Source organism: Marmota marmota, unplaced genomic scaffold, assembly GCF_001458135.2.
Source record: "Marmota marmota marmota unplaced genomic scaffold, marMar, whole genome shotgun sequence".
Taxonomy (NCBI): Eukaryota; Metazoa; Chordata; class Mammalia; order Rodentia; family Sciuridae; genus Marmota; species Marmota marmota.
In genome coordinates this window covers 38,391,796-38,413,667 of record NW_025999990.1, presented here as the reverse complement: position 1 = coordinate 38,413,667, position 21,872 = coordinate 38,391,796, and the positions used below count along the sequence as shown (strand labels likewise).

Here is a 21,872-nt window from a genome sequence, read left to right as displayed (position 1 = left end):
TGTTCATATCTTCTGTATCCTGGTGGTTGGTTTTTTTTTTTTTTTTTTTTGACTTGTTCCATCACTTACACAGAGACCTGGGTATTCAATCTCCACTAGTGATGGTAGATTTCCTTATTTTTTTCTATTGTGTTTTACATTATGCAGTTGAAGCTTTGTTATTAAGACACTTCAAGACTAGTATGCTTGGTTGTTTTAAACTTTTGTGTAGAGTTAATATTCTTTCTTCCTTAAGTGAAGAATGAATGGAATGTACTTTGTAACTACATAGGTCTGTTGTTTTCTTTTTTTGGAGGGTGGGGATGGTTTTTTATAAAGTCAGTTCATTCATATAAACAGGCTATTTAAGTTTTCTATTTCATCTCAATGTCAGATTCAGAAAGTTGTACTTTTTAGGGTTTTGTACATTCCATCTTAATTTTCAAATTTATTGGCATGAAATTTTTCATAATACTTCCTTTATTTCAAATGCCTGTGGGTCTGTATTGGTAGTGTACTACTATGTAGTTTTCAAGGATTTTGTGTTTTTTCTTAGTAATTAATTTTTTGGGATATAGTTATTTTTTTAGGTACTGGGTTTAAACCCAGGGGCTCTCAACCACTGAGCCACATCTCTACCCCTATTTTGTATTTTATTTAGAGACAGGGTCTCACTGAGTTGCTTAGGGCCTTTCTAAGTTTCTGAGACTGGCTTTGAACTCCTGATCCTCCTGCCTCAGCCTCCTGAGCCACTCGGATTACAGATGTGCGCCACAGCGTCCACCTTCCTTTTTCCTTTTAATGTCTATAAAATTTGTAGTTAAATTCCCTGTTACCTGGCGAGGGTTTTGTTTTAGGCAGACTTTTCCCTCCTGTGACCAAAAGGACCCAACCAGAACAGCTGTAAAGGAGGAAAAGTTTAGGGGCTCACGGGTTTCAGAGGTCTCCATCCATAGAGAGTAGGCTCCATTCCTCCTGCTCACAGCGAGGCTGAACATTATGGCGCAAGAGTGTGGTGATAAGGCTGCGGAGAGAGATTTCCAGGTGCCAGATACAAATATATACCCAAAGCCATGCCCCAATTCCTGCCTCCTCCAGCCACACCCTACCACTTCAGTTACCACTCAGGCAATCCCTATCACGTTGGGTTAGACTCTTATAACCCAATCATTTCTTCTCTGAGCCTTCTTGAATTGTCTCACCGGTGAGCTTTTGGGTGACACCTCACATTCAAACTGCAACAGGTTTTTATTCATTTGTTAATGTTTTTAAGATTCAGCTTTTGATTTTGTTTTTATCCATTTATCTTCTGTCTATTCCATTGATTTTTCTAAAATAAGCATGCCTTTCTTTTTCTTACTCTGAAATTAGAGTACCTTTCTTTTCCTAGCCTCCTAAATTAGAAATTTAGATGATTAAGTTTAAATCTTATTTTTCTGATATAAGCATTGTAAAATTGCTACCAAATATTGATTTAACAACCAAGTAAATAGTACCCCCTCCCCCAATGCTGGGTATCAGATCTAGGACCTCTTGTGCACTAGACACGCAGTGTTTTCTTGAGCAATATCTTCTGTCTCTAAGTACACTTATCCCTCCCATTTTCATTTATGTCAAAATGCTTTTTTTCTCTTTTCCCTCTATGTTATAGTGCAGATATTTGAGGCTTTCATAGATATTTTGTTTTTTTAAAATAAAAATTTTGAGAATATATTCTGTGTAAATTTAGTCTTAAATTTATTGAGACTCCTCAATATAGCCACTCTTTGGGAATATCTCATGAGGACCTGGGAAAATGTGTAGTATTTGGTTTGAAGGTGTATTGTTTTGTAAGTGTTAATTTGGTAAAGATAGCTAGTAGTATTCATATCTTCAGTATCCTAGTGTTTTTGGTTTTGTTTTTTTGGACTTGTTCCATAACTTACTCAGAATGGGTATCAAATCTCCACTGGTGATGGTAGATTTCCTTATTTTTTCCATTTGTTCTCTTGTGTTTTGCATTATGCATTTGAAGCTTTGTTATTAAGAACACTTCAAGCCACTAGGGATGTGGCTGTATAAACTAATGAGTGTTCAGGCCAAAAGTTTTGCCCATTATGTTCCCATTGACAAAGGGTTGCCATCCCTCCAGTTTCTGCTAGCTTCTGTTCAGTTTTCAGATGGTTGCTTTTAAAATTTTTAATTGTTATTAATCAAGTTCTTTTGACATTGCCAAAAAATACAACCCCTATTTCTTTTTTAATGGATTATTGTTCTGTGGTGTAGTTACTTATTTTTTCCTCTTAGATAATTAATCATAGTTACTTTAAAATCACTGTCTAGTATTTCTATTATTTAGGTTACCTTTGGAGTTTGCTTCTGTTATGTGGCTTTTTAGTCCTATTTCTTGGTGTACTTGGTAATGTGTAATTCATTATCAGATGTGAATAAGAAAATATGATAAGAATTTTGCATTAATTCCCTTCGGAGAGAGGATTCAGTCAGCATCCTTTAAGGCACCTTGAGGAGTAATCACCTCAGTTTGGTCTGTGATTGAGCTGGCTCAAAGCAATATGTAACCTTTCCAAGATCCTGTGTAACTTTAGTTCTTCCACCCTAGGATGTAGTCCCTGAAGAATTTCAAGTAAGACTTAGGGTGTTTTCTTTCCTGGAATGTGAACCCAATTTTTGTTTCTTACCGCTTTACTTCAAGAATACCTAAAACTGACTTTTCATGGGTTCTTTATGCTTGGCTTCTTTGATTTTTCTTCTGTAGTGCTTCTGTGTCAGATCCCTCACTTCTTATATGGTCCTATCCTATCCCTCAAGCCATGGAATCCTTGAGCTCCAACTTCCTGTCTCCATGAGATTGCCTAATGCTCTTTTGGCTTATTCTGCCTCTTAGTAGCTGCTGTCTCTGAGGCATTTTAGCATCTTTTCCACATTAAGAATTAACAGATGCCCATGGGTGAGAAACAAGGGAGAAAATTGGGATTACTCTAATGAGGTTTTCTTCTGTCAGGATTGTGTTCCATCAATACCTGGCTCCCTTGGAAGCTCTGTGATGCCTTCAAATGAACTTTTAAAAATAATTGTTCTGGTTGGGTGTGGTGGCACTTGTCTCTAGTTAAGCTGCTCCAGAGCCTGAGGTAGGAACGTCTCAAGTTCAAGGCCAGCCTGGGCAGTTTAGCAAGGTCCTATATCAAAGATTAAAAAGGGGTTGGGGGTGTGGTAGAGACCTTCTAGGTCTAATCACCAGCACCTCAAAAAAAAAAAAAAAGTTCTGACTTTATTACCTTTTCTTTCTCAAAACAATTATCTGATGTAAATAATAGTCTCCAAATAGAATCAGAGTTCTTGTGTGATTTGTAAGAACATTTTGTGTTTATATATTTATTGGAATTAGTGTTTTTCAAGTCACTTTCTATGATGGTGTATTTTGATGAATAGAAATTGTGTTTTTTTTTCCCTTCATGACTTGCAGAAGTTCTTATTTTAAAGTAGATGAATTTGGCAGTTTCTTTCTGAAAAGTGCTTATTTTTGCCTGTAGAGTTCCTCCTGGAAACCATAAAGACATTTTCCTGTATTGTCTTCAAGTTTTACTGTGTGTGTGTGTGTATTGCTGGGGATTGAACCAGGGTCTAGTACATGCTAGGTAAGCACTCTAGTCGAGCCCACAACTACATTCCCATCTCTTGAAGTTGTACTTTTTTTTTAATTTTTTTTTTTTTAGTTACAGTTGGACACAATATCTTTATTTTATTAATTTATTTTTATGTGGTGCTGAGGCTCGAACTCAGCGCCTCGTACATGCTAGGCGAGCGCTCTACCGCTGAGCCCCAGCCCTAGCCCTAGCCCCTGAAATTGTATTTTTTATATTTAAAACTTTATGTCAACATCAGGAGTTTATTTTGTTCTTTTCCTATGGTGTGGATTAGCGATCTTAGTTCTGGTTGCATTGTTGAAGAGTCCATCCTTCCTCAATGACCTATAATACAATCTCCATTGTCATATACGCAGCAGTCTTTTCTGGCCTATCATTTTAGATACTTAAATTTCCTATAGCACACTGTTTAATTTACTATAATTCCAAAAATAACTTTTGTATCTGATAAGGCACATTCTTTGCCTACTTCTCCTTTATTTCATTTCCTGCCTCTATTTCCATACCTCCTCCATCCTCTCTGGATTTCCTTGGCTTACTTGGATTTTTGGTATTCCTTATAAACTTTAAGAACCTCAAAAATATCTTTGAGATTTGAATTGGCATGCCTTGAGTCCATAGGTCCATTGTCCTCCAGGTGATTTCTTGATAATTTTGAGCCTGTGTCTGTGAACATGATTTATGTCTCCATTTATGCACATTTTGTTGCATATATCTGTCATCTTTATTTCTAGGTACCTTGTAAGTAATATTTTTGGTAATTGAAATGTAGGGTTTTTAAAAATCGTTTTCCAGTGGCCTCAAGTTATTATTTTGAATGATTTTTAAGATTATTTGAAGTTATTTATGAAGACACTAATGTCAAGAATAAAATTAGAATTATGGATTGACTTTTGGGGGGCTGTTCACACTTTAAAGATCTCATTCCAGTTTTCTTTGGTATTATGTATGTGTATGTGTTCACATTCAAAGATAAATGTTCAGGGAAAAGTCACCCTTATCAAATTACAGGGAAACATTAACTCACTTGGAATTCCAATGACTTTAGTCATTTGATGACCAAATGTTGAATGTTAAAACTACTATGAAATATTAAAAAATAAAATGCGGAATAAAAGATAAGAAGGCAATGATTTATCTTATTAAAATGAATACAAAGATTTGAAGAAGAACTAAGTAGGATATTTAGGAGTGAAAACTGTAGTTGATCCGATGGGTAAATCAGATTTAACCTGAGGACCTAAATTGAGTTTTCTTTACTTCATTGAGGATTTTTGAGTATTTCTGATAGGAACCAGGGATGACTTGGAACCATATTAGCCCTGTTCTGGCTCAGGAATCTCAGATACTTTTTCCCACTGTAGCAGAGACCCAGGAATTCGTGCTAGCCACAGGCATTGCCCGTAAGGCAATTCTTTCTTTAGGGTGTACTCATTGCTTGTTTTTCCTGACACTTTTTTTTTTATTTGACAGTTTCTGTGAACCCAACAATGGAATGAAAATGTGTTATGCTTGTCTAGTTATAATGCTGTGTAATTGCTCCTCAGTAAATCTAGTCCACTCAGTGCCTGCAGCAAAAGTGTCACCATTAGTATTTTCTCTGGGAGATTTCTAGCTTATTATTTTTGCTTATTTATCTGTTGAGTGATTATTGCTTTCTAGACCTATGTATATATAGTGGACAGTAATTCTTTGTTGTATATGTTATAAGTATTTTTCTTCTAATCTTGTTTAACTCGTAACTTGAATTTTATTGTCTTTGGTATAGGGAATTTTAAAATCACATTATTAGGTTTAGCAGTCTCTTCCTTTATAGCTTTTTAATTCTAAGAAATCCTTCCCTATCATGAGCTCATAAAGATGTACTGCTGTGTTTTTTCCAAGATGTGTGTGTATGTGCGCACGTGCGTGCAGCGTGTGCACGTGCACATGTATACATATACGTATATATATACACACACACCCGTAGAGACTTCCTTCACATATGTACATTTACTCTTATTTCTTCAATAAATCTTGAGATTTACTTTTTCCCAACTTGATTGCTGTCTCAAGAGTTGTTACTGAAGAGTTCATTACCTTTCGAATTTGAAATGCCACTTTCATCTTATAGTAAATTCCCATTTATATAAGTGCATATTTCATGTAAATTGGATGTTTTATTATTATGTTAATGTATTTTCTATTATTATAAGATCATTATTTTTTTATCTAATAGTGTGCATTCTCTTTTTTTTTGTATCAAACGTATACTGATTTTACATGCTGTTTTTCTCTTGTGTGTATATTTTAGCATCAGCATGGCATTTCCAAGAAATTTTTGTATTGAGATTTTTGTGATTAGCTTCATTGGGATGGGGGAGAGAATTGACTTTATTGTAGAAGATTCCCACTTAGGAACATGGTTATACATATTTGTTAAAACTTAGAAAGGTTATAATAACAGAAAAGTGAAAACATCTACAAGATAGAATTTTATTTCTTATATTCAGGAAAAAACTAGAAAACTGGAAAGTAGTGTAGTTGTTATAAGGATTATATTTTATTGTGTAGCAACCCAGGATTTCCTGGGTATGTGTACACATGGGCATGTTTTTTGTTACATTATAATTGTGTATAATAATGGAGTTTGTTGATACTTTCTTGTACATGCACACCATATAACAATTAAATTTGCTCAGTTTTTTCCCCTAGTATCTCCTTTTCCTCAAACTCCTGTTGCAGTCATGGTTCCACTGTACATTTGCACATGTTGGAATGTGCTGCCTTCTGTCCTCTAGTCTGCATATGGTGTGGACCTTTGTTTCACATTTACCTCCTTAGGGAGGCTTTGCCTGACCAAACAATGTGAAGTTGATTCCTCAGTCACATTTGCTTGTCTTGAGACACTTATCTAAATTATTAGTTTATTCATTACCCTTCTGTATATTTTCCACCCCTTTTTATTCTCTATGAAAGTTTACTATAACAGTTGTTTATTATTGTTTATATACCTAGTGTTTAGAACAATGCCTGATTCATATTAAACTTTCAAATATTTGTTGAAATAGTGAATTTTGAAAAGAACAAGACTGTTTATAATCCTAGCTATTTCTGGGTATTTTTTTTGCACTAAGTTGTACTTTTCATTCTAATACTATACTTTCTATTAATTTGAGTTATATGTGGTTTTATGCACACCTTCTCATATTGTTGTCTTTGGGGGGGAGCAGAATATTATATGACATAATTTAATTTAGAATATCCTTTATTTTAAAAGATTATAAGAAAGTTCATATATTGTGGGACACTGTGGTATACACCTGTAATACTAGGGAGTTGGGAAGTTGAGGCAGGAGGATTGCAAGTTCAAGTCAGCCTTAGCAACTTAGTGAGAACTTCAGCAACTTTGTAAGACCCTGTCTCAAAATATAAAATAAAAAAGCATGGGTATGTGCCTCAGTGGGAAAGTACCCCTGGGTTAGATCCCCAAGTACCAAAAAACAAAAACAAACAAAAAAGGAGAAAGTTTATATATTCAGCTTGGGTATAGATCAGTGGTAGAGTGTTTGCCTAGCATATGTAAGGCTCTGGGTTTGATTTCCTAAATAGATGAATGTTTGTGGTGTCATATGGAAGAAATATCTCTTTGCTTTTATTCTTGGCAAAATGAACCAATTTTAGAGATCTAAGTCCATATACAGCAGATTCTATTGCTCTGAGCCCAAGATGAGGCAAAACATGGGAGAAGGCTATGGCAGAGGGAAGCTACTCCCCTCATGGCAGCCAGAAAGCAGAGACAGAGAGTTCATAGTGTTCTCTTAATTTAAATTTGCTTTCCTGGATACTTAATATCACTTTTATTCAGTTATTGTTAAAATGAAACAAAAAATAGACTATTAATATTGATTTTTATTAAATAAGAAGGGGAAGTATATGACATTAGACCTTGTCTTGATTGAACTGGATGAAATTTAATCATAGATTGATGTCTGCCTGTTTTTTTCCCCAAAAAAACTATGTGGTTAACTTAAATTTTTGTTTTTGTTGTTGATTTGTGACTTTTTTCCCTGGGAAACCCTGTTTCCTAATTAGCTCGTCTTTATAGCTGTGATGAATATTGGAAGCTGTATGATGCTTAAACACCAGATGGTGCCAGAGATTCATGTTTTAACTGTCATACTTCTGACAGAATCAGAAATGACCGTATTATAGCACCTCTTCAAGTTTGTTTAATTATCCCTATTTAAACTGAGTGGATATTTTGTGATGGTAAGGACTTTCTTTCCCTCTTTCTCTTTCTCTCTCCTTTCTTCCTGGGAATTGAACCCAGGGATGCAAAATCACTGAACTACATTCCTGGTCCTTTTTTGTTTTGAGATGGGAGTTCACTAAGTTGCTCAAAGTCTTGCTAAATTGCAGAGGCTAGTCTTGAACTTGTAATTTTGGTGCCTTAGTCTCCGGAGTTGCTGGGATTATAGGCATGTATTACCACACCTTGGAATATCAATTTTTTCGATGTGGTAATGCTTCATAGTTTTTTTTAGTCTGTGTTTTAGACATATATAATAAAATACTTATAGATGAATAATAAATTTAATTTTTCTTGTAGTGAAGGCATTTTAACAGTTTAATATGATCCTGTGCTAGCTTTTGATGGAAATTAGGTTCCTGAATATTTTATACAGGGGAATTATTATTATTTTTTTTTTTTACTTTTTTAAAAGACAATCATAAAAATTTTATTTATATGGCAATTCCTGGTTTACAAACTACTTTGTAACTAACTAGTTTGAAATTCCAAACACTTCATTGCGACAACTCTACAATAAATTACCTCTCTTTGCCAATGAGGACTAAGAGCCTTAAATGAAGAATTGGAGATTAGATTATGAAATCTTTTAAAGTTTTATTCACATTTTGTCATAGAAAAATGATTTCAGGATAAATTGTCTTTGTACTTATGTGCAGAATGAACTGAGAAGAAAGAGCTTGGAGGTATGTACACCATAAAACAGATGCTAAAGTTAACTTGTGCAGTAAGGAAGGGCCTGACTTTATTGATTATTGGCCTTCACAAGAACGATCAAAGCCAAGGGACAGTGATAATGCTGCAGTGTGATTCATATTCAATTTCTTAAGATTAATAACCTAAATATAAATATAAATATAAATATAGGAAAGGTCTGATAGATACTTCTGAAATTATTTATAAGTAAATATTTGCTATTATAATATATATCAACAATTTTAGAGTTATCTAGGAAACTTGTTAAAAGTTTGCATTCTGGGTCCATCCAGAATGAAATATCTGGAGACTAAATATGGGAGAAATCTGTATTTTGAAAACCTTTATAGTATTACTGATGTTCATTATAGTTCTTCTAACTACGAATATACAGACCAGTCAGTCTCGAAATGTGGTCTACAGAAAATAATTTAAAAACTGAGACTCTTAACAGGAGACTTTTCGTGTATTACTGTCATAATGTTATTTACCCTTTTCAGAGTGTTATCAGCATGGATGATTGAAAAGCCGTGTGGTGAAACTCTTGGTACCTCAGCACAGAACCAGGCAGTGGTACCAAATCACACTAAGCGGCCACTTATGTATTTATTTTTTTAAAAAATACCTATTCCTCTTTTTTTTAAATATCTTTATTTTTATTTATTTATTTTTATGTGGTGCTGAGGCTTGAACCCAGGGACTCAAGCGTACAAGGCAAGCGCTCTACCACTGAGCTACAACCCCAGCCCCTAAGTGGCCACTTATTATTTCCTTTTATACACTGTAATAAACAAAAAGCAAAGGAAAAATAAATTTTTGGGTGTTCTTAATGAGATAGCACAAGTTATTATTTTATTAACTCTGAACCCTTGAGGACATGCCTGTTTCCTATTCTATGTGACAGAAGCTCTTCTGCTTTGTGTCAGAATACAATGGTCTCAAGACAAGTTCTTATGCTCCTGTTTGAGTTGTGAGCTGAACTGATTTTTTTCCCCCATAGAACACTATTTTTTACTTGAAAGAACAACTGACAGATTATTTAGATTTGGAAATTTGTTATTTTTATGAAAATAAAAGAATTGAGCCTATCATTTCTGGGGGGTGGGGGAGATAGACTTATTTAATTTATTTAGGCCAATGATAAAGTTTGAGAAAAAAATTTTTGAAAAATTTATTTTCCCTACCATGAGGTTGACAGATTTTTCAATACTTATCTTTTCTGATTGCTCAAAATATTAACATGTGGTTTTTGAATTATGTATGTGTCTACATTTGGAAGATGTGTATACCTCAGTGAACCAGTCTTTTCCAAATTACCTATGTGTGATGTTATAAAACCGTGCATGGGTAAAAGACTTATTCAAAGTGCATGATGGTGAGTGGTTTTTTAAAGAGATTTGCAAAAATAGAACACAGTGCCACTGTTAATATTATTATTTTCATCATTATTATTATTATTTTAGTACCAGGGATTGAACCCAGTGGTCTTTAACCAGTGAACCATATCCCCAACCCTTTTTATTTTGAAATGGGGTCTTGCTAAGTTGCTTAGGGCCTTGCTAAGTTGCTGAGGCTGGTTTTGAACTTTCTTATTTATTTATTTAATTTTTTATTGTTGGTTGTTCAAAACATTACAAATTTCTTGACATATCATATTCCACACTTTGATTCAAGTGGGTTATGAACTCCCACCTTCACCCCATACACAGATTGCAGAATCACATCAGTTACACATGCATTGATTTACATATTGCCATACTAGTGTCTGTTGTGCTCCGATGCCTTTCCCATCCTNTTTCCAAATTGGCTGCACCAATCTGAGTCCCACCAGCAATTGTACAAGTGTACCCTTTTCCCCACATCCTCGCCAGCACTTGTTGTTGTTTGACTTCCTAATGGCTGCCAATCTTACTGGAGTGAGATGGTATCTTAGGGTGGTTTTGATTTGCATTTCTCTGACAGCTAGAGATGGTGAGCATTTTTTCATGTACTTGTTGATTGACTGTATGTCCTCCTCTGAGAAGTGTCTGTTCAGGTCCTTGGCCCATTTGTTGATTGGGTTGTTTGTTCTCTTATTGTCTAATTTTTTGAGTTCTTTGTATACTCTGGATGGTTTTGAACTTTCAATCCTTCTGCTTCAGCCACCTGAGTCCCTGGATTGCAGGCATGCACCACCACACCCAGCTTACTATTTTTTTAATTTTATTTTGGTATTAGTTTTCATGAAAATATTCCATATGTTAATGTATAATAGAATTTGTCATTTTTCAGTAAGTAAGTAATATTCTTTAGTTTCCTAGTTTAGCTTCTAGTGTGGTTTTCATTCAAAATTACGTGGTAGGTTAGTAGTTTTTCAAGTGTGGTCCACAGACTGGACCATTTGTGTTATCATCATGTAAGTGTGCTTGTTAAAAAATGACAGATTTCTGGTCTCCATTATAGGACCTAACTGAATGAGAATCGTGAATGCTGTGTAGGTGTGCTTGGCTATGAGACCTGCATTTTAAATATGTCTGCTAGGTGCTTCCTGGAACCACTTAAAGTCTAAGATATACTGTAGAATACTGTGTGCTACCTTTTAGTTAATAAGAAGAAATACAAAGGGACTTCCCATAAGGAAAATGACTTTAGAAAATGCATAGAAGGAAAAAAGGTATTGTGTGAGTTTATAGACATACTGTGGTCAGCTAGAGAGGCCATAGCCAAGAGAGGTGCAAAAGAATATTGAAGGCAGACTTCAAAGGAATCAGTAATGTAAGGAAAGAACTTGGTCATCTTGAGATAAAATTGTTTTGTTGTTGTTGTTTTATTTTGTTTTTTTGAGGTGGAATCTTGTTATGTTGTTGTTCAGGCTGCTTTCGAACTCTTAGGCTCTTCCTGCCCCATCCTCTTGAGTAACTGGGATTATAGGCATGCACAACCCTGTCCAGCTTGCTTGTTCGTATCTAAAAAATAAATTGTCTGTTTGATTAGGTAAAGTATAAAGCATTAACACACTTCTGCATGAACACGAAAGTACAATAGTGGGAAAAATAAGAATCACTTCTCTTTTCTCTGCTACCCAAGGTGCCAGCCTAGAGCCATTCTAGAACTTGTTACCAGTTTCTTGTTTATCTATATATGGTTTTTATCATCATCATCACCATCTTTTTTTTTTTTGGTGGAGTGTACTTTATTGATGGTACATTATAAATGTGCCATTTGTATTGTTTTTTTTTCAGCACAAATGCTAATATACAATAATACATATTTTCTGTTTTGATTTCTACCAGTTAATAATCTTGGAGTTTTCCTGATATTATTAGTACATGTTCATTGTGATTTGATATTTTCAACAAAGCTTAGTAATTATGGATGGTGCTTGGGAAACAAAGCTGCAGTGACTGTTATTTCACATAATTTCTAGGAAGAGTGGTTTGTTCATTTTAAACTCTCAGATACTTCCAAATGGACCTTCTTGGAGATTATATTACCAAATTATTCTCAACAGCAAAGCTTAAAGTAGCACTTTTTCATGTGTTCTGATAAACTTTAAAAAACACTTTGCTAGTCCCACAGGTGAAAAATTATATTCCATATTTCTGTTACAAATGGGTTAGAATATCTTGAGTCATTTTTATTTTCTGTTAACTGAAGATTCATATGCTTCATCCATTTTTCTGTTGGTTCCTTGATCTTTTCCTTAGTTACTTATAGGAGCTTTTTATATGTTAAAGTACAGATGGTCCTTGACTTATTTTTGGTTCAACTTATAATTTTGCCAGCTTAGAATGGTGAAAATAATATGCATTCAGTAGATACCATACTTTATCTTTTGAATTTTGATCTTTTCCCTGGCTGGCAACATGCAGTATGATAGATACTCTGTAATGGTTGGCAGTGGCTACCAGCCCCAGCTCCTAGTTACCCATGAAATCATGAGGGTAAACAGCTGATACTTTGTTATGACTTTTTGGCATGTTTTGGATATAGATATTTGATAAATTACATGTATTATTTAGTACTTTATTGAAAAACAGTCTTTGTGTTAGATAATTTTGCTCAACTGTCAGTTAATGTTAGTATTCTTAGCATATTTAAGGTGACCTTGGCTAAACTATGGTGTTCAATAGGTTAGATGTATTATATGTACTTTCAACTTACTGTGGCCTTGTTGGTACATAACTCCATCATAAGTGGAGAAGCATCTGTAATTCCTTTTTGGTATAACATGAATTGCTTCATTAATTCTCAGGCTAAGTGTAGGGGCTATTATTATTATCATGTTACTGAAGATGAGTTTTAGAGAGGTTAATTGCTTTGTTTTCCATAGATAGTAAGTGACAGAAGTCAGGTTTTCAAGCTAGTCAGTTTGATTCAAAATCTTCATTTTTGCCTATTGTTCTCTACTACTTAGTACATAGTAATCAACAAACCAGCACATTGTTTTGAGCACATAGAAGTTCCTTACATATTTAAATGCAATTTATATATCACTCTGTTAGGAATGATAAATGATTGGTATGATCAATAAAGTTAGTTGTGTTGGCATTTAAGGCAAACACATTGACTATTAGATTAAGTCATTGAAAGACCTACCATAACAGATGAGAATACACTCTCAGATGTTCCAAGTTGTAGCAGTTGGGGGAAATGATTTAAAATTCTGAAAATAAATTAGGCTGGAATTTCTAAAATAGGCATTTGAAGGAGTTTGGTATGTAGATAAGGCTTTGATAGCTGAAAGAAAGGAAGCAAGGTGAACTGCAGGATCAGCACAGGAAAGGAATATCCTGAGCAGATGTGGAATCAGTAAGAGCTATTGATAGCAAATAGTGTGAAGGAGGAAAAATGCTGGGATCACTACCTGAAAGGCCTCCAATGTCAGGCTGACACCATGGGGTCATGAAAGGTTGTTTTGAACAGAAAAGGAATGTGATTCATTCTTCTTCAGATAGTCTAGTGCTATTGCAGATCCTAAGAGGAGATTTAAGAAGGCAGGCATGAACAGTGTGACTTTATCAAAAGAAAAAATAATTAATTAAGCTTCTAAAGCAAGAATACATGAGAAATGAGTGATTTTTTTTTTCCTAGTACTGTATTCCACTCCACAGAATCTTGAGTTGAAAGCTTTTTCTGCTAAGGCAGTCACTATTAAGTTTCCTTTTCTGAGTATCTTCTAAAACAAGATTGTCCAGTACTTTTATCAGAAGGCACTGCATTAAACTTTTCAAGAATTGGTTCAGTGATTCTCATTTTTTTCTTCTTAAAAATTAAATCAGAACATATTAGAATCCTAAACATGGTCTTGATTACTGTCCTCTCCTGTCCTGACTTTACCAATAATGCTGTTGGAACAGTGTTGTCTTTGCTTTCCTTCAGTCAGCCTCCTTTCCTCTAGGGAATTTTTAAACAGCTTGGGATTTGGGTGCTGTTTATTGTGGCACCTTTTCTTATTTCTTCAGTAGGGGTCCTTTTCTGCTCCTGCTGTCATCTGTAACCATGGCAACTGGCAGCTGTACTGGAGGGAACTATGTTCAGCTTGGGGCCAGATAGAAGGAGAGATGACAGGGAAGAACAAATCGTATTGGGCAGTTATTCCTTGCTTATTTGGAGGCAGAGGCTAGTGGATTCTGAATGACAAGGGACTTTCTCCTCGTGCAATCCTGTTCAGTTCATTACTGTGCTTGACCTGGTACTGTTCATTCTAACCTGTGTGTGAGATTTCAGGAGTTTTGTGGGAACCCTGCTAGAGAAACAAGATGCAGTTTACAGGAGCTTATGTACTGGCACACATCTAGGATTATAACAGTCTTTTTTTTTTTTTTTGTACCAGGAATTGAACACAAGAATGCTTAACCACTGAGCCACATCCCTAGCCCTTTTTTTACTTTTTATTTTGAGACAGGCCTGAGTTGCCGAGGCTAGCTTTGAACCTGAGAGCCTCCTGCCTCAGCCTCAGCCTCCTGAGCTGCTGGGATTACAGGTCTGGGCCACCCTGCCTGGCTTATAAACAGTCTTGAGTGTATGTGTGTACAGGTCATATGGAATTACCTTCAATAACTTCAGGTTTACTTTTAAGGAAGAAATGAGCTTATATGTGTAAGTTTCATCTTATTTTCTGTCTTTAGTTTTTTAAATTTTTATTTTATTTATTTTTTATTTTAATTAATTTATTTGTTCTAATCAGTTATACATGACAGCAGAATGCTCTTTGATTCATTATACACAAATGGAGCACAAATTTTGACTTCTGGTTGTACCCAAAGTAGGGTCACATCATTTGTGCAATCATACATGTACCTAAGATAATGATGACCATCTCATTCCACTGTCTTTCCAATCCCCACGCCCCTCCTCCACCTTTGCCCCATTCAGAGTTACTCGATTCATTCCCCCTCCCCATTATGGATTAGCATCTACTTATCAGAGAAAACATTTGGCTTTGGTTTGCGGGGATTGGCTTACTTCGCTTAGTATGATATGCTTTAACTCCATCCATTTACCTGCAGATGCCAAAATTTTATTCTCTTTTATTGCTGAATAATATTCCATTGTGTATATATACCACAGTTCTTTATCCATTCATCTATTGAAGGGCATCTAGGTTGGTTTTATAGTTTGACTATTTGTGAATTGTGCTGCTGTGGACATTGATGTTGCGGTGTCCCTGCAGGATGCTGTTCTTAAGTCCTTTGGGTATAGACCAAGGACTGGGATAGCTGGGTCAATTAAATGTGTGTTTTTAAAACATTAAACTACTCATTCTGATTGGATAAATCACGTATTATAGTACACCTTTAAAAAGATGGGAAACTTTTTTTCCTGTCTCACATGTCCATTTCTATCTCTGGAGGAGAATTTCTCACATATCTTCTAGGTTAATATTCAGATGAGCATCTATGTATTTAAGGTGCATTCTCTTCACTCTTTATCAGTCCAAATACAGCTGCCTCATTCTTCTGAGTTTCCCAGAGGGACTTCACAAAGTAGCTAATCTAAGTCATTTATTTTACATTTACAGAGGAGGAAACTGAGTTCCAGAAATGTTAAGTGACTGGTTAGGACTCTATTTTGAAGTGAATTGACTTTTCCTAATGTATTCTTAGTTTTTTCCCCAAAAAAATTAATTGCTAATAATTGTACATGTATGTGGAGTGCCATATTATATTTTAATACAGGTATACATCGTGCAGTCCTCATATCAGGGCAATATTTTCTGTTTCCTCATATACTTATCATTTCTTTATAGTGAAAACATTCCAAATCCTTTCCTTTAGTGCTTTTTTTTTTTCTTCTTTCTTTGTACTGGGGATTGAACCCAGGGTGCTTAACCACTGAGCCACAAACCCAGCCCTATTTTGTATTTTATTTAGAGGCAGGGTCTCACTGAGTTGCTTAGCACCTTCTTTTTGCTGAGGCTGGCTTTGAACTCACAAACCTCCTGCCTCAACCTCCTGAGCCACTGGGATTACAGGTGTGTACCACCATGCCCGGCTCCCAGCCTTTTTAAAAAAATTTTATTTAGAGACAGGGTCTTGCTGGGTTGCTTAGGGCCTTGCTAAGTTGCTGAGGCTGGCTTTGAACTCGTGATCCTCCTTCTTCAGCCTCCCAAGCCGCTGGGATTACAGGAGAGCATCACTACACCTGGCTTCCTTCAGCTCTGTTGAAATATACCACACTTTATTGTTCTCTGTAGTCACTCTATGGTATAGTGCTGGGCAAAACCAGAACTTCATGTCTGCTAGGCAAGTGCTCTACCCCTCCTCTCAGGCCTTTTAAAATAATGTTTTACTCAGATTTTGGGCCATCTTTAAGTTTATGATTTCTACTATTATTACACTTCATATATTTAAATCTTTAGATGTTTAAATCAGAATATGCTACTTGATTTACACAAGTGGGAAGTTGATTCTTTTTTTTCTTATTTTTTATTCATGTTCTGTAATTGTACATAATGATGGGATTTGTTGTTATGTAGTAGTACTTGGACACTGTATAACAGTGTAATTTGGCCACTGTCACTCCGCAGCACTTCTCCCCTCCCTCCTTACCTCCCATCCCTTGGTTCCTTTCTACTGAAGATCTCCCTTTAATTTTTATGAGATCACTTTTTTCCCCTTTTTCCTCTCTAGTTTCTCATACCAGAGAAAACGTAAGGATCATTGACCTTCTGAGTTTGGCTTATTTCACTTAACATGATGATCTTTAGTGCCAAACATTTTCCTGCAAATAACCCAATTTCATTTTTCTTTATGACTGAATAAAACTCCATTGTGTATATATACCACATTTTCTTTGTCCATTCACCTGTTGATGGACACCTTGTTTGGTTCCATAGTTTAGCTGTTGTGAATTGTGCTGGTACAAACATGGGTATACATGTATCACTATAGTATGGTGACTAATTCTTTAGGATAAATACCAAAAAGTGGGTCATGTGGTAGTTCATGCCTAATCTTTTGAGAAACATCCATACTGATTTCCACAGTATAAAAGTGTTCCTTTATCTCCACATCTCTTCAGCATTTATTATTATTTGTATTCTTGATGACTGCCGTTCTGACTGGTGTGAGATGAAACTCAGTGTAGTTTTTTTTTTTTTTTAGTTATAGGTAGACATAATGTCTTTATATTTATGTGGTGCTGAGGATGGAACCCAGTGCCTCACACATGCTAGGTGAGCACTCTACCGCTGAGCCACAATCTCAGCACCCTCAGTGTAGTTTTTTTGGTACTGAAGATTGAACTGAGGGGTGCTCAATCACTGAGCCACATCCCCAACCCTTTTTTGTATTTTATTTAGAGACAGGGTCTTGCTGGGGTGGTAAATGCTTCACTAAATTGCTGAGGCTGGCTTTGAACTGGAGAATCCTCCTGGCTCAGTGTAGTTTTGATTTGAATTTGTTTAGTTGCTAATGATGTTGAACATTTTAAAAAATCTATTTCTTGGCCATTTGTATTGCTTCTTTTGAGAAGTATCTATTTAATTCATTTGCCCATTTATTAATTGGGTTATTTGGTTTTTTAGTGTGAAGTTTTTGAGTTCTTTATATATTCTAGAGATTAATCCTCTGTCAAAAGAGTAGCTAGCAAAGAATTTCTCCCATTCTGTGGGTTCTCTTTTCACATTCCTAGTTGTTTCCTTTGAAACTTTTAAATTTGATGCCATCCCACTTATTAACTCTTGGCATTATATCCTGAGCTTTGGAGGTCCTATTAAGAAAGTTGTTGCCCAGGCCTATATGCTGGAGTATTGACCCTACATTTTCTTGTAGAAGTTGCATAGTTTCTGGTCTAATTCTGAGGTCTTTGATTAATTTTGATTTGATTTTTGTGCAGGGTGAAAGATAAAGGTCCAGTTTTCTTTTTCTTTTTTTATTTATTATTTATCAGGGGACACAACATCTTTGTTTGTATGTGGTGCTGAGGATCGAACCTGGGCTGCACGCATGCCAGGCGAGTACGCTACCGCTTGAGCCACATCCCCAGCCCCCAGTTTTATTTTTCTAAGTATGGTTAACCAGTTTTCCCAGCATCATTTGGTAAGACTGTCTTTTCTCCAATGTACGTTTTGGGGAATTGATTTCTAGAGCCATTCTGAGCATTCCATATCTCTGACAATAACTATAAAGCACCCCCGCCCCATATACACACTTTTGGACCAGGGTTGAACCCAGAGACTCTTAACCACAGAACCACAACCTTAGACCTTTTTATTTTTTATTTTGTGATAGGATCTCACTGAGTTGCTTACTTCCTTGCTAAATTGGTCTCAAACTTGCTATCTTTCTGCCCCAGTCTTCAAGTCTTTGGGATTACAGGCATGCACCACTGTGCCTGGCTAGTAATGCCCATTTCATTTGGTGGTTTGAGAGATTAATTTTTTTCCCAGTCAAGAGACACTTCTTCTTTTTTTGCTTCACCTTGAACTCTTGCATTTATCTTGCTTCTTTTTTATATATGTTTGTGTATGGGATCTCTCTTTCCCTGACCATTACACATGCTGCATTTTGAAATTGAACACCACAGGGCTTCATTTCTTGAGTGTTTGACAATTACCCCCTCTCCCTCATTCTGGACACAAATGCATTACCACAAGGAGGTTCATAATTAAATCTGGTGACATGAAACTACATGATATAACATTTGGCCCATGCAGTAAAGTGAAACAGCATCTTTTTATATAATCTTACTTGTTTAAATTATGTTATCCATTGATATTTGCCAGTAACTTTCCTATTACTACATATGGTAGAAAGGATACTAATAAGGATTTTAGTATTTTTTTTCTTTTTATGGGTACTCTCAATGGTAGAGTGCATGTCTAGCTGTACAAGTTCCCTGGGTTTGATTCCCTGTACCACACAAAAACAGCATGAAAAAAAGAAAAGTTTACCCTCAAATATATCTATTTACCTTAGTACTGTAGCTGTGCAACATTTCTATGAGATACAGACAGCTGTTAAATTTTTTTGTTGCAAAGCAAGGAGTCCAGGCATACTTTGCATTTTATATTTATGCCTTTTGTACATGTATGTATATTATGTAATTTTATATTTTATATATAGGCCTTTGCAGCCAATTGTTTGAGGATATGGTTTGATATATTTCAGTTGGTACAGATGGAGAACCCTAGAAGTTTAAAGCAGAAAAACAAAACTGGTTTTAAAAATTTGATTTCAGAATAACTAGTTGAGTAAGCAGCTTCTTAAAAGCCTTATGAAGCCTTATGTGGGTACAGACCTTTCAGGTCCCGAGGGGTTTCTGCTGCCCCTCAATGAAACGATGAATTGGGCTATGGAAATCTGCAGAGCTTTTAACTATCTTGGATGAAAACAAAGATGTCTGTTTTCATTTCTTTGTCTTTCATTGCAATGGATTTGTGGATTATTTAGTATAATTCCATATCACTCTTGGTATATTTCATTTACCAGAGAGGGAAAGATAAACTAAAGAAAACAACATTCCTTCTTGATTAATTTTTCTTATATTAAATGTATACTAGTCTTTAGATATGCCAATTAATTTTAATTATTATTATGAAAGATAGCTATTCTTTAAGTCTTCTTTTGATTGGATGAATTAAGTAAAATAATGCCATTAGTTATAAGAAAAGATCTGTAATTTTCTTGCTTTCTGTAGTAACCCATTCTCTCTCTCTCTCTCTCTCACACACACACACACACACACACACACACCTTACCCAAAAAATATAACTTTTTTTCCTATTAGAGATGAAGATGACATCAATGATGTGACTTCCATGGCAGGGGTCAATCTCAATGAAGAAAATGCCTGCATCTTAGCAACAAATTCTGAATTGGTTGGTACACTCATTCAATCATGTAAAGACGAGCCATTTCTTTTCATAGGAGCTCTACAAAAGAGAATTTTGGACATTGGTAAGTACAATTATGAATTTTGGTCTGATAGGAAAATCTGTTGAGGGAAAATATTAAGAGAGACCACCTGGAACTCTGAGGTTTTAAATAAGGCTTTAGAATTAATCAGGATTTGGGGGATGTTATCAAAAGAAGTATTTTATTTTATAGATTATTAATATAATCTAAACCATATAACTTTAGATAATAGAAGATAAGATTTAGATAATAGAAGATAAGATTTCATTCCATTTCTTTTTTTTAAATATATTTTTTTTTTAGTTGTCAATGGACCTTTATTTTTTTTATTTATACATGGTGCTGAGAATCGAACCTAGTGCCTCACACATACTAGGCAAGCACTCTGCCACTGAGCCACAATCCCAGTCCTTATTCCAGTTTCTTGATGGGGAATAGATGTGCATTTTTACATGAATGTATAATATGGTATATTATTTTTTCTATCCTGTTCTTTATTTGGCTCTTAGGCATATATGTGTGCAAATTCACTCTCATGTTACAAGTTTGTATTTATAAGATATAGGAACAGCTACTGAGAGCAAGTCCCTTTTTCCTTGTCTCAACCCTGAAATTTTCTCTAGTTCCAGGAGTAGTTGTCAGTAGGCTTCACTGTGGGAAAGTATATGGGAGAGAACACACCAATGTAGATACTTAGCTTTTTGTTGTTCTTAAATCACAAACTCATTACCATGTAAGACTGCAATCTTCTCCACATGAATTGTTAAAAGACAAGTTGGAGAGAGTATTTTTGTGTCTGAGTTGTGTTTTATATTGAAGGCTTAATACAGAGTTGATTGTGATTTTTTAATATATCCATGATATATTTTTTTAAATATTTATTTTTTAGTTTTAGGTAGACACAGTATCTTTATTTTTATTTTTATGTGGTGCTAAGAATAGAACATAGTGCCTCACACATGCTAGGCGAGTGGGCTACCACTTGAGCCACATCCCCAGCCCTCACCATGGTATTTTTAAGGACTGCAAAGTATATTACTACTACACACTTTAAGTCTACTTCACAATTAATGAATATTTGAACTACACTATGCTCTACAAATGACCGCTTTTCATTTCTACTTTAAATTAAGGATTTGTCTTTTTTATCGTGAACAACTAGAGTTTGTGAGTAGTTGAAAAGATAGGAATTAATAAAATCTGTGAAATGTTTATTTGCTGTTTGTGTTTTTCCTACCTCTCTTTCCTTCAAACCCCTTTCTCCCTCCCTCCCTCCCTCCCTCCCTTCCTCCCTTCCTTCCTTCCTTCCTTCCTGGTATTTTCTTCTTTGCATGTGTATTTTATAATACTGTTTGGATCCAGTTCCTTAATTTTGGAGCAAGCCTAAGCATTATACCTTCTTCTGATAATATAGGAAATTTATTGGTATTTTAATTCCTTAATGCCATATAATTATCTAAAGCATTGGTAGAGTAGAAGTAGATACTTAGGTTTATCAATTCCTGTCCCTGTCCAAATTTTATTTCTAGTTTAATTTAAACTAGATTGATTGTAATGATAAAAAAAAAATTTAGCACTGAAAGAGTATTTTTGGTTACTTAGGACAGGGATCAGCAACTTTTTTCCAAAAAGGGCCAGATGGTAAATATTTGCCACTTTATGGCCCATATGGTTTCTGTCACAGCTGCTCAGCTCCGCTGTCTTAAGGCAAAAGCAACCATAGACAATATATAAACAAATGGGCAAGACTATTCTCTTGGGCTGCTGTAACAAAATATAGCACATTAATGGCTTAAATGAAAAAAACATTTATTCCTTATAGTTGTGGAGGATGGAGATGACCCTGTGTACTTACAGGATCAGGGTCTTGGTGAGGGCCCTCTTGATGGTTTTCTGACTGTAATCCTCCTGCTGTATTCT

The 21,872-nt window shown here is 35.3% G+C and overlaps 1 protein-coding gene across 2 annotated transcripts in view; it reads left to right on the top strand.

The window, feature by feature from the left end:
- Taf4b (TATA-box binding protein associated factor 4b) overlaps positions 1-21,872 on the top strand; it is a 129,120-nt gene that overhangs the window by 45,702 nt on the left and 61,546 nt on the right. For both annotated transcript variants that reach the window (XM_048806409.1, XM_048806408.1), the window contains exon 10: positions 19,825-19,994. In XM_048806409.1, coding sequence (XP_048662366.1) covers positions 19,825-19,994 — 170 coding nt within the window. The remainder of the gene's footprint in view (positions 1-19,824; positions 19,995-21,872) is intronic.